This window comes from Vanacampus margaritifer, chromosome 19, assembly GCF_051991255.1.
Source record: "Vanacampus margaritifer isolate UIUO_Vmar chromosome 19, RoL_Vmar_1.0, whole genome shotgun sequence".
NCBI classification, from domain to species: Eukaryota; Metazoa; Chordata; class Actinopteri; order Syngnathiformes; family Syngnathidae; genus Vanacampus; species Vanacampus margaritifer.
This window is the reverse complement of record NC_135450.1, coordinates 17,943,598-17,962,321: the sequence shown is the minus strand read 5'-3', so window position 1 is coordinate 17,962,321 and position 18,724 is coordinate 17,943,598. Positions and strand designations below refer to the sequence as shown.

Sequence of the window (18,724 nt, the reverse complement as noted above, 5' to 3'; positions counted from 1 at the left end):
GCCGAGATCACATTGTGGCGTCCACAGTCAACGCCCATTTAGCGCAGGGGGATTCAGTTCACGCAAAAAAAGGGGGGTTAGCGTATAAACGGAGATTGGAAATGGAGATTTACTAGGGGGTTCACTGTCGCCGTTTGTCGGGTCATCCCGCTTTCCCGCGTTGACGCTGCGTCCTTCCTTTGGCAGGTTCCGACCAGCCCATCGACTTCTTCGTGGGCGACGTGACGTCCTACACGCTGCACAACCTCAAACCCGGAACCACCTACGACGTCAAAGTCTTGGCGCAGTACACCAGCGGCGCCAGCGCGCCTCTGGCCGGCCCGGGAACCACACGTACGTACGCACGCCATATGCTATGTTAGCTTCTCAGGCGAGGTCGCTATTGACGGCCGCTGCTTGGAGTTTCAGACGGAAGGATTTGCATGAAGGAACAAAACTGGCAAAACAAATGACATGAAATTGAAAAATAAAAACGGATATTACAAAAATAGCATTCAAAAATTAAATACAGATAGTGTACAGTATGTCCTGGTAAATGGAAATAAAAACGACAAAAATATGTATATATACACACAAATGAATAAATAAAAAGTAACAATTCATACAAGATACAAGATCAAAAATGTTTTAAAAAAGTATAAATATACAAAATAAATATATACTTAGAATTAAATTTCACTCCACAAATTAAAAGTGCTGCTTTCACATTTATTTCATGCTGCAGAAAATGTGAGCAACTTTTAAGGCCGCTTTGTTCATATCCAAGATGACGTCTTACAATGGACGGAGTGCATTCATTTTTTATTCATTCATTGAAATGTTATTCATTAAGATTATTATATAAATGATATCTCCAAAATGTTTTCCATTTCTCAGAAAATCAGCAAAGAAAATGCCTTTTTAAATGTATTCCAAATATGTTGATTTTTTCTTCAGTGTTTCTGAGCGTCAGCAACATCGAGACGTACAACATCGCTCACGACAAGTTCTGCGTCAAGTGGACCGCTCACCGGGCGGCCACGTCGTACCGCATCCGCCTCAACCCGCTGGACCGTGAGTAGCGTCTTCCCTCCTTTCGGGACCTCACCTTCAAATGCGGGGGGGGGGGGGGGGGGGGGGCTCAGACGCGCACCCTCGCAAATGTGCCACAAGACTGGCGGCGAGAGATGATGATGTCATCGGCATGCTGGGCTCCGCTGCGGGTGTGGCCAGAACCCGCTGCGGGTGTTGGGCCACCAGCAAGTTTTTTTCTTGTTTATTTGTCAGGGATGGCTTGAAAATCGGTGCTGTGGCGGCTGCGCCAATGAGGAAGCAGGATTTAGCGAGCAACGCTAGCAAGAAAAAGCCTTCTTTTTTTTGGGGGGGGGAAAAAAGTCCAAAGTACTGTTGAAAGATGTTTTGGGGTTTTTCCCGCTGCCACATGTTGTCTGTCATTTCAATGTTCAAGTCCGTCTCCCAACGTTGTTTGATGTCATGCGCGGCGTCCGTCTCAAGCAAAGTGATGTCGTCGGACCACCGTGTCGGACCGCCGCGTCCGTATGCACGACATCCTCCTTCGCAACGACCCGCTCTTTGATTGCCATCTGCTTCGCATCGTGGCGCCGACACGGGTCAGTGCTTAAGGAGCAGGAAGACGCGGCGTGTAAATATCAAGACGGGGCTAAAGTAGTCCTAATGTGTAGTTGAGTACAAGTACAAATACTTGAATACAAAGACTTTTGTAAAAGTACTGACACAAATGGACCTTTTTTTCCCGCCATCATCGCCTGCTTCACGGACATTTTAAGGGCAAAAAGTGCAAATGCATTCAAGAGTCGCCATCAAATTCCCATTTTTGCCTTTCTGATGTTTATGTTTGGCAACAACAATTCCATGACGTGCTTTTGTTGCCCGGCAGCGTCGAGCAAAGGTCAACACGAGGTCACCATCCCCGCCGGCCTGCCGCAATATTGCTTCGACGGACTTTCGCCCGACGCCCTGTACAGCGCCACGGTCTTCGTGCAGACGCCCAACCTGGAGGGACCCGGCGTCAGCGCCAAGGAGAGAACCCGTGAGGCCGCCGCCGTCCACGCGTGCTCGTCGGGACAAACGTCTTGCTAACGCTCTCCATCTCCATTTTGCTTTGTGGCAGTGGTCAAGCCCACGCCGGCGCCCACGCTCCCGCCCACTCCCAGTCCACCGCCAACCATCCCTCCCTCGTGGGCAGGTACGACATCCGGGACCTTTTCTCCAGATTTCCGGGCTGTGTTGGGAAATCCTCGCACTCGATCCACTATCGAGTGCAACAAGATTCTGGCGAGACCGATTATTGGCCGGGCCGATTATCGGTGCCTGTATTTGGCATTTTCACCAATTTTACAAACGTGACGACCGATAATCAGTGGTGAATGCTTGCAAACGTAGCAAATTTGGGATTTTCATCCTGATTTGTAAGATGTTCACAGACAGTTTGTACTTCTAACATATTCTAACCATTTTTCACTGTCTGCGAAGATTTTTCAAACCTTTTACCAACCCTGACAAAAAAGCTCAAATTAGCTACATTGGCGTTTATTTGTCGCTCAGGAACTTTTCATTTTTGGATCTATTTAACCCCGAGGCGTTATTGTGACCATTTTTGGACTTTTTGTTGGTTCTGACCAAGCCATTTCAAAATAAAATACTGCCCATGGGTTAAATTTCCACTTTATAAAAACGATGCTGACACTGGGAACTCCCTACACTTTTTATTTAAAAAAATAAAATAGAATTAGGAAATGTTGAAATTTTAGAAAACTATTTACAGACTTACAAACTTCAGAGAGCTATTTACTTGCTTAGTTTTTAATTAAGCATGACACTGGAATCTCTCTGCAATTGTTGTTATTTTTAAACGATAGAGTTTCAAATGAAAAGAAATATATATTTTTTTTTTTTACTCAAATATTTTCTCAGCTTGAAATATGGGTTATGGTCTTCCTTGACGACTACTAATCGGGTTTGGGTATCGGCCTTGACAAAGCCATATCGTTCTGTCATTCATTCTGACGCTTTGACGACCACGAGCAAAACTGATCATGTGATGTCGTCACTTCCGCAGTCATCAAATATTTCAGCCGTTTTTCTGCTCCAACTTTGCGCATCAGCTTGACTTTGTGGACTCGGCTGATGTTTTCATTCCTCGGAGTGACGCGACCGTCGAGCTCTTCAAGTGGCCAACGGAGGACGCGCTGGTCCCGGCCTGGAGGCGGCCCGACTGCCGGCTAGCGAGCGCCGTACAAACTCTTTCTGGAGCGAACCCGCGCCAGCGCATTAATGGCCGCCGCATGTGCTGCTGCTTGACGAGGGGATCCGGACGGTTAAAAACGCCAGCGGGCCGGCTCGTCAAAACAGATCCAAGTCGTACAGTGCGGCCGCTTGGCTTTTCAACTCGGACATTTTTGTCCCGTGGCTTCGCGTCTCGGGAAACTTCATGACTGCACGCAAGGACGGAGGAAGGCGGGGTCACGTCAGTCACATGACTTGACTCAAGTCAGACTTAAAATGGCAATTGTAGGACTTGCTTTGCTAAAATGTTAAAAGGCTGCGCTTGTGTTGAACTTCTTTTCTCTTCCTTCCGAATGTCAACTTTGGTTTTGCCGTTTTTGTGCGCTCCAGTTTGCAAAGGCGCCAAAGCGGACGTGCTCTTCCTCATCGACGGCTCCTGGAGCATCGGCGAGGAGAGCTTCGTCAAAGTCGTGCATTTCGTCTCCAGCGTCATCGCAACCTTCGACGTCATCGGACCCACTGGGATGCAGGTCGGTCCGCCGCGAGATTTCGCTGCCTGCTTTGGATGATGATGATGAGGATGAGGATGATGATGATGATGATGATGATGATGATGATGATGATGCCTTTGCGCACAGGTGTCGTTCGTGCAGTACAGCGACGACGCAAAGACTGAGTTCAAGTTTAACTCGTACCAAGACAAAGGTGTTGCCATGGCGGCGCCTCATCACATCCACTACAAAGGCGGAAACACCAAAACGGGTCCGACACGCACGCATGCACGCACGCACGCACACGCAGAGTCTTGAGAGCGCGTTGGCGCTCATCACGGCTATGATGTCATCCCGTTAGGCGTGGCTCTGAAGCACACGTACGAGAAGGCCTTCACGGTGGAGAACGGCATGAGGAGGAACGTCCCCAAGGTGGTGGTGGTCATCACGGACGGACGCTCGCAGGACGAAGTCCGCGAGAACGCCGCCAGGCTGCAACACGCAGGTAGAAAGCAGCTTGCGTCGTCCTCATTTGCATTACAGACACGTATACTTGTTTTTTTTTAAAAGTGAATAAATTCCCTTTCAAACTTGGAAACAACTTCAGTGATGCACAAGCACCAGTAGATGGCGCTGATGCCCCTCACCGTTTGTGAGTCCAAATGGCTGCATTTTGTCCAACTTTGCTTTTTTCTACTGCCGATTAGAAAAAAGGCATCATCAGACTTACAAATGTCAAAGTTCGGGCTGGGTTTAAAAAATGTAATCGTTGTTTTCAAGTAATTAGGATCGATTCCAAGCCTTAAATGTCAAAAACATCTGACAGTCAATGTTAAGTGATCACCAGTGCGCCCTCCAGTGGCCCACATGAGCAACAACAGCTGGTATTGATTGAATACCCGAGTCAGAGGAGTTTTGAAAATGTTGAGTCGCTTGTCGCTGTTCCTGCTGTAAAACTCCGGCGCTGCCCAAGGCTACACGGTGTTCGCCATCGGCGTGGCCGACGTGGACTTTGTGGAGCTGCAGGAGATCAGCAGCAAGCCCAGCGAGAGGCACGTCTTCGTGGTGGACGACTTTGACCACTTTGACACCATCAAGGAGAACCTCATCACCTTCATCTGCGAAACCGCCACGTCCAGTAAGTGGCCGCCCGCGTCCGCACCCGCGCCGGCGAGGCCTGCGTCCCTTCATCTTGCCGTCTTCTCTCGCAGGCTGCCCGCTCATCTTCGTCAACGGCTTCACGTCTCCTGGTGAGTCCGTGGCGGTGACCAACATGCAAATTAGCGGCAATTTCATGCATAAGATTACTCGACGGGCTTCAAATCATTCAAAGTATTTACAAAAACAAAAGCGCTTAAGACATTTAGAAGGAGCTTGTTGCCTGCTGTTGTTTCCGGTGGCCAGGCTTCAGGATGCTGGAAGCCTTCAACCTGACGGAGAAGACGTACGCTCAAGTGAGGGGCGTGTCCATGGAGCCGGGCTCCTTCAACAGCTTCCCGGCCTACCGCCTGCACGCCGACGCCTTCCTCACAATGCCCAGCACGTGAGTCCCGTTTCATTCTCTTTGTCCGCACGGAATTGAAAGAGAATTGGGGGGGGGGGGCCGCTTTGATTGGCCGGGAGTCGGCTGCGTTCCCTCCCACAATGGCACGCCACTTCTAAATGAAAATAGGGCCCCTCGCGTCTGTCATGACACCCTGGGTGATGACATCATCATCTCGCCGTTTGCCATTCACGTAATTGCACTTTTTTGGGTGCAAGTTTTGTATTTATTATTGTTTTTTGTTTAAAAGCCGTGGGGGGGTTTTGTGACCCGTTTTGGGCTTTTGGATGGTTCTGGCCAGGCTAATTCATAATAAAATAAATTTTTTCATGGACAACATACAATGAATGTTTATGTGTATTTTGATTTTTTGTTTTTACTCATTTCGCTCCACTTTGGTGGCTGTGACGATCAGTGGTACTTAAACTTTAACGGCCAGCAGGTGGCAGCAGAGTATAAAAGATCAACCGTGTTGCAAACAAGATTGGTGAAGAATGATGAAACTTAGCTATATGCTAATGCTAATTGCTGCAAAACTGAAACCTAGAAATATACTTTTTTTTTCTGATGAAAGAAGAGACTCGAATCTTTCTTTTGCTAGCGTCCGTTTTTTTTTATAGCAATAGAACACAGTATTTTGTGAGCCTTGCAAAATCCGTCAAAAAACAGCCGGGAGCGAAGGGGGTTGCTTCAGTCAAAATGGCTGCCAGTCAATGAGTTAATGTCATTTTTCCCCCCCCTCAATTTGTGGGCTGGCCCAGACAAAATTCGGTTCCGTTCGGTTGATCAAACATCTGCTGATGTGCGTAATTTGTTCGCAATCCAACTATTGTGCTTACAGAAGCATATCAACAAATATTTCAAACATTTCACATCTGATGAAATGCGTCATTTTTATTGCATACATATTATGCAAATGAGCAGATGTTTGACAGTTCTGTGTTGTTTTTGTTGCCTGGCAATAAGAAAAGAGCTGAACGCAGGAAATGGCCGCTCGTCATTGTTTATTGCGCAAAGACGCGTCCCGCCGTCAGCTTCTCGCACTTCAATTTGTTTCCCAACACGCTTTCTTTTCAATCCATTTCTTCATTTCCAATAGAAATGCACGTGGCAACATTCATACGGGCCTGCATGAATGCCCGCACCTCAACAATGGATGTGATTGTTTGCGGTGCCTTGGGGGAGGTTTGTTTTAGATTCAGTCCGTTCGTTTTAATGCAAGTCTGTCTGAAAATGTGTTGTTTTAGTTTTGTTTTTATTAGTTTTTTTTTTTTTAAAAGCATTTTTGTTTTTATCTCATTTCGTTGATGAATATGCGTTTTCATTTTCTCTTTCAGCGACCTCGCTAGTTTTTGTTAACTAACCTAAATGGACATTTTTTGCCCAGAGAAAGGATTTATTTTTGCATTGTCGTCTATAAAGAAAACCAAATTCTTGGCTCGGCTTGACTTCCGTCCACTTGTGTTGTGTGGCCAGCGAGGTGCACCCCGAGGGTCTCCCGCCTGTCTACACCGTCATCCTCATGCTCCGCCTCCTGCCGGACACGCCCACCGACGCCTTCGACGTGTGGCAGGTGTCCACCGCCGACCACAAACCCGAGACCGGCGTCACCGTTGACCGTGAGTTGCTGTCGTTTGCGCCTTCTGCTAAAAAATATGGAAAGCATTGACGATGTTGACGATGTTGTCGATGTTGTCGATGTTGTCGATGTTGTCGATGTTGTCGATGTTGTCGATGTTGACGATGTTGACGATGTTGACGATGTTGTCGATGTTGACGATGTTGACGATGTTGTCGATGTTGTCGATGTTGTCGACGTTGACGACGTTGTCGACGTTGACGACGTTGACGACGTTGTCGACGTTGACGACGTTATCGACGTTGACGACGTTGTCGACGTTGACGACGTTGACGATGTTGACGATGTTGACGCGTTTCAGCCTCCAAGCAGACGGTTTCCTTCTACAACAAGGACGAGCGCGGCGAGATCCAGCGGGTAACCTTCGACGAGCCTCAAGTCAAGCAACTTTTCCACGGAAGTTTCCACAAGGTGAGCGCGGCTTATCTCCGCGTTTTTGGACCCATCTTTAGTGACAGATGTTGATTTGGCTACTGTTGGACCAGGACCTTGTTTGGACCGGACATTTTGCCGCTCAACAGACCGTTAGAGTCCGACAAGAGCAGCAGACGGGCGAATCGAATTTTTTTTGTAAAATTGCCGACTGGAGGACGAGATGCGAAGCACTTCAATCCAGTGTAAACACGCTAGCGGTGTCAATCTTAGGTTAGCTTAGCAATTAGCATGGCCAGAAGGATACTTGTGACAAGTGTATCTTACTCGTTGCCACGGAAACGATGATTACTGACTAGCCAGCCCAAGCTCGTTGCTAGCTAGCTGCTAACAGGGCTTCCCTCGACCTTCGACTGCCCGCATAGTTGGCGTGAGCCCAGCGAAGCTTTTTGGGGCCACCTCTGGATCAGAACCTTTCAAAAAATCTTTGAGTCTCCGTTTTGATGAGACGCAGAATGCAAACCGCTGATTTTTTGGGGTTTGGACTTCTTGGTGAACTGCATATTCCGCAATACGCTTATATATATATATATATATATGATTAGGGAGTTGGGAAGGAGCGAATGATTCCCAAAGCAGCCTTGGACTGAAAAATGGCTTGATTGTCAACAATAGTGAAAACATTCCAGAACCGCACAGTGTGGGCTCAGCCCGCCTTGCTGGCGTCCCGGCCTGGAAAGTGTTGGGTCAGCGCACTCAAACAATGACATCAGGGGAAAGGGAGGGAGTGGGGGGGGCGGGGATGGGGTCTCGCTCGCTCCCGCTCTCGTTTCTGGTAGCCCACTCGGGAATTCTTGCGGTCGCGTGCGCTCGAGTAGCAATTTGTAATCACAGGAGAGGCCCGGAGTGATTCAGATCATGACGCGTGCCCCCCCCCCCCTCCCCTCCTGTGTGCCTCCCCCCCTCCCCTCCTGTGTGCCCCCCCCTCCCCTCCTGTGTGCCTCCCCCCTCCCCTCCTGCGTGAAAGTCGAAGAAGTAGCGCGTCAGTTGCGCGCGTGCGTGCGTGCGAGTGATGAGCTGCCGATTTGTTCTCGTCGCCACCTGGAACTTTTTGGCGGGAGCCAACGAGGTGATGGAGGAAGTGTGCTGAGAGCGTTCATCACTTTGCACTCATCACTACCAAAGAATTTTGACCTCACAGTGATTAATCTGCTACTTGGCTAGCCAGTCGGGCTAGGTTAGCTCCTATGCTACCGCTAACAGCATAAGATGCATACCATGCATTCAAAAAAGAAAAGGGAATTACGGGAAGTCTGCTACCACGCAATATAATGAAGTGAACAAAATTGCAAATATAAAGTACATCATTTTCATGTTGTCAATTTGGTCTACTCTGTTTAGTGTTTGTGTGGAATTGAGAGGGAAAAGATGAATGCAATCCAATTTTGTAACATAACAAAATCTCAACGGCAACAAAACGGACTGTCCGGCGTGTCTCCGTGCTAATAATGCTAATGCTAAGCAACCTTTGTTGCGCTTGTTGGAAAACATACGTGAGCCACCTGCAACATTTGAGCCGCAATCTCCAAAAACACGACAATGCTCCAACATCGAGTCCGACGATTCTGGAAGGTCATAAAGTAAGAATGTTGTGCGTGTGCGTGATTCCCGTCTAGCTGCACATCCTGGTCTCTTCCACCGGCGTCCAACTCAACGTGGACTGCCAACACGTGGCCCAGAAGAGCATCAAAGCGGCTGGAAATACTTCCCGAGACGGATATCAAGTTCTGGGGAAAATGGCCAAGGCCGTCGGCGCCGCACGACAATCGGCCACTGTAAGTCAGCGCAAACATTTCCAGCGTGTTCTTGGGAGGAAACGGCAGCCATTTGTTTTGATGACTTTTTTTTTCGATCCATCGCCGAGTACTGATAACTTTTGATATCTAAAATGTCATTTAACACATTGACAGAAAAATTGCAACCTTGATGATTTTGCCAATGCGTCACACTGCCACAGCATAGCGCCAACTACTGGCCAGGAGGATTTACTCAATGTCAGATTGAAAGAAGTGCACTATTGGGCCGATTCCGATACCTGCTATCAGTAATCTCTGTTTTTATGCAATTATGTTTCTTGTTTAAGAGAAAAAAATGCTGGCATTGAGCAGGAAATGGATTGATGTGGTCTCAATTCATCTCAGTGCGGAAAGTTGGCTTGATCGTTTGCACTTGAACTCGTTGCAAACGTTTCAACATAGATAAAATGTATTCTTTATTGTTAATAATCATTTGGAGTGAGTGTTTACGGCGCTGGCCGTTTGCGAACATTTCCTCGCTGCAGCTGGACTTGTTCCTGCATGCAAATCATATGAAATAAAACAGACGTCGGCGTTTCCAGGAGTGAAAAATGCCCTTTTCTGCGTGCGACGGCGTGCTCAGAAGGTCTCGGGTGCGAGCCGTCGACACGCTCCTTTATTTGCTTCTGTCACACACGTGCTTTCTTTTCTTTTTTTGCTTTCTTTCAGTTCCAGCTCCAGATGTTCGATATTGTCTGCAGCCTGGCCTGGACCAGCCGCGACCGCTGCTGCGACCTTCCCGCGCTGGTGCGTAACCATGGAAACGCCGGCACGCTTACCTCATCTGCGGCCGCGCGAACCATCACAGCTGCTGTCAATCATCCGCGACGCAAATCCCTCCTCTTTGCTTTGTGCCGTTTGCCAACGTCAGAACTTTTGGGAGTAGTGACGGGCAGATGAAACCTTTTCAAGCCTCCAAGTTTGTAAAAAAAAAAAAAAAAAGAGCTCATGAGATGTGCACACAAAATGGCTTCAGAAATTCCATTTTAGGGAGACCTCGTTGTCGAGCAGCAGGAATGTCCGTCCTCCTCGTTGCTCATTGGCTGCCAGCCCAGTCCAGATGACTTTGCCGTCGATATCCGTCAGTGGCGGTCAATGAGTTTGTAAGATGAGGACCCTTTTCGATCATTACTAATGGTGTTCCACAAGGCTCACTCGTCAGCCCTACTTTTTTTTTCTCAGCAAAATCAACATTATCAACTGTGGGAACTGCAATAATAGCACAAAAGCATAATTGTATTGTTTCAGTTCATATGTTATGGGCATCATCATTCTCATTGTCCATCATGTCAGTTTGCAGTTTTGACGGTCTTCCCCCCCCCCCCGTGGGAACGAGCGCCGGCGTGTGTGGGATTGACGGCGACGTGCGTCTTGACGCGTGCGCTGACTCCGCTGTTCTTCTTTTGTCCATCAGAGAGACGAGAGCAAATGTCCTTCGCTCCCCAACGCCTGCAAGTGCACCACCTCGGCCACGGGACCGCCGGGACCGCAGGGGCCGGTGGTGAGTGCGCGCACACACACACGCAATTTGTCTGAAGAGGTCAGCAGTGCATCCTGGGAAAGAGAGAAAAGCCCACAGACGGGCTATTAGCATCGACGTCACGCTAATTCCAAACCTTGAGACGATAGTGATGTTTCCATCCAATTGTTTCCAATTTTGGACGCAAATTGACTGAAAATGCGCAAAGCGGATGTACGACTTCCCTTGCGAATATTGAGAGGGGACTCCGCCGCTGTAGGTGGCGCTATGCACCATAGAGATGTGAGCCACCAGTCATTTCAAAGAAGAAGAAAACCAGGAAGTGAGTTTCCTCTTGCGTTTCCAAAATTGCATTTAATATTCACTTCTTTCATGAAGTTGAAAAATATTTTTGTTTGGTCGTCCCCACAATCATACTTGACTTTTTCTTTTCTTGAATTTCTTGAAAATTCCAATCCAAATGGCTGGATGCCTTGAGGGTAGCCCCACTGATGTCCGCAATTCGAGTTTGCCACAAATTCAAGTCAGCAGCGCGGAAGGAAAGCTTGATGAGGAAAATCAGCTTTTAATGATCGCTATTCTTCTTATTAATTCTCTTGAAATGAGCCGCAGCCTCACCGATTGAATCGTTGGGTACGATTCCTCGTGACTGATCATAATAAGCACGTCCTGGTGGGGGGGGGGGGTGTTCAATTTGTCTAGTTGCGGCTGCTGCTTCCTGCTTGTCGCCACGGACGACAGCCGTGCAGATCAAGCGCAAGCAGACAAACGCAGAACGTGGCCAGACGGTTGCCGCGGTAACACAAACAAACAACTTTTAAGGCCAAGTCAGCCGCCACATGAGCTGTGCAATGTTTTTGTGTGTGTGTGTGTGTGTGTGTGTGTGTGTGTGTGTGTGTGTGTGTGTGTGTGTGTGTGTGTGTGACCTCATTATGGCTCAACTGAAGAGGTTTCCGCCGAAACAAAAAATCCACAAATTGTGATCATTCCTAACAATTTTGTTTCCGCTCAGGGTGCCCCTGGCAAAAAAGGACCACGAGGTGAAAGAGGAGAGATCGGATCGCCCGTAAGTATTGTGGACATTATTTTTATTTTTTTTTAAATCACTCAATGCCTTGTCACTCATTCACTGCCATTGACGGCTCTAAACGTCAAAGATCCAATTTTACTGGACTGACATTGAATGAGTTGAGAGGCTCGGGTCGGGTCGGGTCGGCTCGGGTCTGGTCTGATGTGATGTGATGTGATGTGCTCCCCCAGGGGCCAGTCGGTCCTCGGGGCGACCTGGGAGCACCCGGACGCATGGGCCTGCCTGGTCCACAAGGCCCCAGCGGACGCTCCATACCAGGAGAGGCTGTGAGTACACGCGCACGCGCGCACGCACGCACGCACGCACGCACATAAATCTGCGGATTACGCCGGGGATGTTGCGAAGGCTTCCTTGACGTCAGGCAACGTTCCACAAAATCTTTCAGCTAATAAATCCTTTTCAACTTGTGTCTGCTGGCTGCAAACATTTTCCCAGCAACTCCAAAACAACTCCAGCGTCATTTGGCTTCTTTCTTCCAAGACTCCGCAGCGGACCAATCATTTCTTCTTCTCGCCACGTTGTCAGCATTTTTGCATGTGAAAAAAAAAAAAAGCTGCTTACATTTCTTCTAAGGGATGATCGATAGCACTTCTTTGCGGACCGATACCAGTACTTCACTTTTGATACCACGAGTACTTTTAATACATAAAATCCCGCCACACACACAAAAACACAACAAAGACCTTTCTATCCCAATATTTGATCTTCCATTAAAATTGCATTAAAAGTGCGAGACATTTTTGGGGTGATCTTTTCCTTCCAGAACTTTCTGTCCGACATGTTTCGTAAAATGGCGACAATTGGCCGGCCTCTTCAAATAAGGCTGAAGGGCACCGATGCCACAGCCGGTATCGGTGCCGGTATCGGTGCCGGTATCGGTGCTCGCCCATCCCGACTGACTTTGATGTCAATTTCAATCATTTGGCATTTGAACAGATGTTGAGCGGATATTCAACTAATCCATCATCAATTTCATTGACAGCCATGGATCAATTGTTTGGTGACGTTCTTTAACTTCAAATTGTCCAAATCAAGAGAAAAGATTTTCCCATTTCTTACTTTTGGTGTAAAAGCCAAACATTTGCTTTTGTTTTGTAAAACAGTCATCAACATGTTTTTTAACTAAAGGGATGCAAATATCCGATTCATTGATTAATGACATCAATCATTTGAAAAAATAATCGCTGGTTACAACGATTGTTAGTTGCAGCCTCGCTGGACTACAAACGTGTTTTTACAGCATCATCACGTGATGTCATCGATGACAAGACGAGTGAACCGATTGTCACATTGCTTTGTTTTGTTTCCCTTCAGGGTCGGCCCGGACCCAAAGGAGAGTCCGGAGACTCGGGCCTTCCCGGACTCAAAGTAAGTCCCGCTGGCGGGTCAGTCCTCATTTCCGAGTCTTTCCATTGCGACTCGCGGGGGGCGTCGGCAAGCGGCGGGCGGGCGGGCGGGGCTTGTTACAAGGACGACTCGCCGGCCGTGCTGCTGCGCGGGTGTCGCCAAGATCCCGCCAGGAAGGCGTCGTCCTCTTCCTCGGTCCTCCTCCTCGCCGCAAGCGAGTGTTGACGTGGGAACGGCGGAGGACTCGCAGGCCGCCCCCGCCAGTCCAAAGTGAGATGGATGAACGCGTCGGAGGACTTCTGGAAGGATTCCCGTCAGGAAGCCCACTCAAGATGGAGGATCGAGAAAAAATTCCTCCTGCTGAATAAACAGCTGACGACAGTCAAGACCACGTTGCTGACAATCGGAAGCCCACTTGAGAGGCGGAGCTAAATGCTAACAAAGCGCTCGCTAACTAGTCTATGGATTTTCAATCCCCCTTTTTTCCCAGACTGATTCTAGAACCATTTTGATAATGACACATTTCACAGCTGCTTCTTGTTGCGTGTGTGTGCGCGCACGCAGGGCTCACCAGGACCGCGCGGCCCCAGCGGACCCATCGGACCTGCCGGAGTGAGGGTGAGTTCCGAGCAGGAAGAAGTTTGAATTGACGGAAAAGCAGCTGACTTTCTGTCCCGTCCGTCTCGTCTTCAGGGCCCTCAAGGGAAGGACGGCTTGACCGGGCCCCGAGGACCCGCCGGGCCCATGGTGAGTCCGTAACATGTTGATCTTACGTGTCCCGGAGACCCTTGGTCATTCTCATTGGATTTTGCCTGCAGGGATCCCCAGGATCTCCCGGAGCACCCGGTCTGGAAGGAAAACCCGGAAACACGGGTCCGAACGGACCTCCTGTGAGTGACGTCACCTGACAGAGCACATGTGAGCGAACATTCTTTGGACTAAGCCAAATGTGTGTGCGTGCTTTCAGGGATCCGTGGGACCAAAAGGAGACAAGGGCGAGCGCGTGAGTACAACTTGTCGCCCGTCGGCCATATCAGCGAGACCACTTTGAACTTTGCCCTTGTTTTCCTCAGGGAGACTTTGCCCCTCAGAACATGATGCGTTCCATCGCCAGGCAGGTTTGCGAGCAGCTGGTCAACGGTGAGTCTTCAACCTGGTCTTCATCTTGTCCAAAACCTCCAACTTGACGTCCCCGTCCGTCCTCGCCGTTTGTCCTCCGCAGCCCAGATGAACCGCGTCAACGGCCTCCTCAACCAGATCCCCAGCGGCATTCACCGCAACACCAACCCCGGCCCCCCGGGGCCCGCCGGACCCCCCGGCACGCCGGGAGGCCGCGGAGAGCTGGGTGCCCCCGGAAGGAACGGTTTCCCCGGAAACCCGGGACTGCCGGGACAGACCGGGGAGGCGGGGCCGGCCGGAGAGAAGGGCGAGCGAGGCGTGGCCGGAGTCGGACAGAAGGGCCCTCGAGGACCCCCAGGTAGGCTTCCGGGGCCATTTTGATTGTTGTTCTCATGGTGGCTTGATTTAGCTTCCAAAATGTCCTGAGTAACTTCTGGACAAAATGGGACACAATTGTGGGAGACTGTGGAGCGTCGTACTTTGTGAAATAAGAGGGCACGCAACGTTTTCTAACAATCTTTGTAACATTTGCTGTCCTGCCAGGCCCACCTGGAGAGAGCAGGACGGGCCCTTCGGGACCGACGGGCTCCACGGGACCCCGCGGTCCTCCCGGTCGTCCCGGTTACGCTGGCGCACGCGGGCCCCCTGGAGCGGCCGGCTACTGCGACTCGTCCCAATGCGCGGGAATTCCTTACAACGGTCAAGGATACGTGGGTAAGTAGGCCGGTGACATCACTTCCTGTTTGTGGCCAGGACCACAAAGACTTCCTGTTAGCGTAGCACGTGAAGCGGACTCGCTTGTTACCTTTCTCCTCCACTTGCATGACAAAAATGTGCCATAAAAAATGCTACGATCATGCTACAAACATTCTACAAACATGCTACGATCATGCTAAAATGATTGACACGTAGCAAAGTAGCCATCATCGTCATACTCGCAACATGCTGCACTCGGCCTACAAATATGCTCAAATGATGCTGTGGTTATATAAAGTGCTACAAAGCTGCTGCAAACATGTTACAGGGACATCCCACTAACATGCTACCGTCATGCTACGAACATGATCATGTCACACTCTGCCTGAAATACTGTTTGGAAGTGCTACCAAAATGCTACAATCATTCTAAAAGGAATCATGCCGTAAACATGCTATAGGCGCATCCTTCCAGCATGCTGCTAACACATACTCTGACGCTAGAAACATAAAAACTATAATCAAACTACAAACACACCACCATCATGCTACCAACATGTTACAAACATACTACGCTCATGTTAAAATCACACTTCAATATTATCCGTGTATGCAAATGTGCCATGTTACAATGGTTGTATTTTTGCATGTTGGTAGCATTTGCGTACTCCTAGCGCTTAAGCATGATTGTAACAAGATCATAGTATGTCTTTAGCATGTTAGTAGCATGATGGTAGTTTGTAAGAAGTAGCTAAAGCATGCTAGTAGCTTGATTATAGCATGTTTCTACCTACCGTCATGCTACTAACTTGCCAAAGACATACTATGACCGACTTCGCATGTTCAAATCATGCTTCTGTGTATGCAAATGCTAAACATCTGCTCGAGTCAAGCTGCAAACATCCAACTATTGTCAAATGCAACACATGTTCCACGACACGCTACCGGCCGGCTCAGAGACAAACTTATCCAGCAGTATCCATTGTATGTCATTTGGTACACGTGCGAGTGCATGCGTGTTCCCTGACGCCGTGTGCTGTGCTGCTCCTTTCAGGTTCCGCGTAGTTTTTTTTTTTTGCCGCCTGCGCTGCTTTCATGACTTCCCCAAACGCTCTCGAGACGTTCCAGGGAAGCGCTAACAAACTTTGCTGCACCAACAAACAACAACAACAACAACAAACGGGAACTAACCAACAACAAACATCGGTGGCGGCCATTTTGCTGCCCCTTTGCATCTTGACGCCAAGCGCCGGCGAGGAGCATGCCGACGACGACGACGTCGACGCCAGCGACAGCCACAAACGTACTAACAACATGGAAATGAACTCTTGATGCTTTGTTGCCTAGCAACCCTCAACCTGCCGCTTGCCAATGCCAACAACAAACCTCCTTTTTAGTCAGCATTGAAAATACAGTCGACCCCCGACGACGCGTTGCATGCAAACAGACACGACTCCAAAGTTGATATGAATCGTTTCACTCGTTTGATCTCGATATTTCCTGCGAGCAGCTGATCGATCGCAAACATCCACAACTGCCGATTGCAATCTCGCCGTCATCTTGAGAGCTTCACCGCATTTCTTTATCTTGACCTCTGCTTGACCTCTTCTCATGCGGCCGTTTGCTGCCAAGCCGGCGATCGGCTGATGGCCAACGCAAATATAAAAAAAAACAAAAAAAACAACAGTTAAGCGCGAAAGGCAGGTGGTGCGGTGGGAAATACGATGCACCTGAAAACAATCAGTGAAGACAAATTGAAAGACCAAATCCTCAAAACGTGGGGGCCGACTGTATTGGATAACACGACCATCATGATGATGATGATGATGATGACGATGCATGCTTTTGAAGGTCCTCAGGGTCCCGCCGGAGGTTCACGTACACGATCATCAGTTGAGTGAACGTCAGAAAAGGCCGATGCAGCGCAAAAGCGCCAAACAAACGAATGTTGACTAACACGCTTTTGACACGACAAAAAGCTGCAGTTGCCCCGCCCCCCCTCCTCCGGCACCGCCCGCCTACTAACGCTCAAACAGGAAGTCGCACGCCTTGTTGCCATGACAACGACTACAACAGGAAATGCTCTGTGAGCAGGCCGCTTCCCGTCGTCGCCCGACAGCCAGCCGGCGGCCCCGCCCCCCGACGAGGATCAATCGGCCGAGAGGCGACGTCGGAAGCGCTCGCTAGCGGCCAACATCGCAGCCTAGACGCCCGCCATCGTTTGTTGTGATGACCAAAACACCTCCACAACTTTTGCGTGTTTGTGCGTACTGATCGTGCGTGTGTCAACATTTGTAACATATTTGCTTTGTTCATTTTTTATCGGCCGCCGCCGCAGCAGCAGCAGGAGCTCTTTTGCTAAATTTCGCTAGCAACTATTTATCAGCGCTCCATATTAGCCACTTACTTCCTGTAAAGCTCATGTAGCCACGCCCCTCATTTGCATGTCTTTGATGTTCATTTTGTTACAGATTGTCAATGCAAAAGACAACTTTTTATTTATTTCTCACAAGGAAAAAGCTTTTTTTCAATAAAACCACTGAAAACACAAACATGACTCGTTTTCAATTGGTGTGTTGATTAACTCGTTTCGCTCGTCACCTTTGACCTTTGGTTTACAAGGCACAGCTGCCCGTCTTTGACCTTTGACTCGGCAAGCAAGTGCTGACGTGAAGCAGCAGAACAAAAATGTTTCTTCCAGATGAAGAAACCTGTGTGGGTGGGTTTATGCAAATGAGCCGTAGTGTGATGTCACAGTGGGGCAGAAGGACCCGCCCACAGACAGGTTTGTATAAATACGACTGAACTTAAATTTAAACCTTTTAGTTCATGAACAAAAACTTTTTTTTTTATTATTAATTTTTTTTATAATCTTGTCTCTGCTAATCTGTCACTGTGACACTCATGTGACACACCCCCTTTCAAACCTGCAGCTATGAGTATAACATGCACAAACATGGGACAGACAGGAGGTGGATTCACGGTGAAAGGTTTTTAAAAAAACTAAATTATACTTATAATGTAACATTAATATTGCCTTTTCTGTGTTACTCTTTTCTTCAAAAATGCGTATGATCCATTCGGCACAAAATAGCGGTCAAAAGGTCCATAATTCTGTCCGACTAAGCGGGAAAATGCAGGCCACTCCAAGTTAGTCACTCTGGGTCTGTCTGGGTCTCCCAAAATCACTTTAATTGCGACTTTTGAAAGGAACTCGCGGTCCGAAATAAACGGCACCCTCTGGCGGCCAAGCGGGAAATTTCCCGGTAGTCCCTCTGTGCCAGTCCGGGCCTGTGCAGAGAGCACCTCGAAGGCTTTCGTGTGTGATTTCATTTGTGCTCAGTCTCAACGAGTCACACGTCAACATCATTAACACTTGCAAATGGTTTTCTCCACATGATCAACGCCCCTCCGTCCCCAACGCCTGCATTCAGAGCCGCATTGCAGTGGTTTGCCATCTGGGGATTTCTTCCTCCTCGGCTAGCGCTCTCATTTAGTTCAAACATAAGTACGTCAATTATAATCAAATGTTTGGTAGGGTTACTTCGACATTTCGTACATTTATGTTGCTGTTTTTCTTCACCTGCATTCCATCATCCTAGTCTTTTGTCAAGTTCGTCATGATACCGTGAAAAAAACACAACACTCTTTCAAACTAAAATACCCACCTTGTGCCAGGTGACCAGACTGAGACCAGAAGACATTCAGAAAATGTTCAAATCAGTACGCAGATCAATGATAGACGCGTGGTGGATACGATTAATAAAGGTAATATCTCGTTTTTTATCTTGTCGAACGACATGTAGTGTGTGAGCTCTTATTTTGTCAAGCAAAAGCGGGAAAGTG

The 18,724-nt window shown here is 48.6% G+C and overlaps 1 protein-coding gene across 5 annotated transcripts in view; it reads left to right on the top strand.

Annotated features, from left to right (window-relative positions):
- col12a1b (collagen, type XII, alpha 1b) overlaps positions 1-17,430 on the top strand; it is a 70,001-nt gene extending 52,571 nt beyond the window's left edge. For all 5 annotated transcript variants that reach the window (XM_077553574.1, XM_077553570.1, XM_077553571.1 and 2 more), the window contains 26 exons: positions 187-333; positions 937-1,053; positions 1,898-2,050; positions 2,132-2,206; positions 3,637-3,776; positions 3,885-4,008; positions 4,099-4,242; positions 4,711-4,875; positions 4,949-4,987; positions 5,142-5,280; positions 6,757-6,899; positions 7,221-7,330; positions 8,968-9,126; positions 9,817-9,894; positions 10,562-10,648; positions 11,640-11,693; positions 11,888-11,983; positions 13,032-13,085; positions 13,629-13,682; positions 13,758-13,811; positions 13,883-13,954; positions 14,032-14,067; positions 14,138-14,204; positions 14,287-14,541; positions 14,727-14,897; positions 16,973-17,430. In XM_077553574.1, the coding sequence (XP_077409700.1) occupies positions 187-333; positions 937-1,053; positions 1,898-2,050; positions 2,132-2,206; positions 3,637-3,776; positions 3,885-4,008; positions 4,099-4,242; positions 4,711-4,875; positions 4,949-4,987; positions 5,142-5,280; positions 6,757-6,899; positions 7,221-7,330; positions 8,968-9,126; positions 9,817-9,894; positions 10,562-10,648; positions 11,640-11,693; positions 11,888-11,983; positions 13,032-13,085; positions 13,629-13,682; positions 13,758-13,811; positions 13,883-13,954; positions 14,032-14,067; positions 14,138-14,204; positions 14,287-14,541; positions 14,727-14,897; positions 16,973-17,085 (2,846 nt within the window). In that variant the 3' untranslated portion in view covers positions 17,086-17,430. The remainder of the gene's footprint in view (positions 1-186; positions 334-936; positions 1,054-1,897; positions 2,051-2,131; positions 2,207-3,636; positions 3,777-3,884; positions 4,009-4,098; positions 4,243-4,710; positions 4,876-4,948; positions 4,988-5,141; positions 5,281-6,756; positions 6,900-7,220; positions 7,331-8,967; positions 9,127-9,816; positions 9,895-10,561; positions 10,649-11,639; positions 11,694-11,887; positions 11,984-13,031; positions 13,086-13,628; positions 13,683-13,757; positions 13,812-13,882; positions 13,955-14,031; positions 14,068-14,137; positions 14,205-14,286; positions 14,542-14,726; positions 14,898-16,972) is intronic.
- Positions 17,431-18,724: the final 1,294 nt, after the last annotated feature.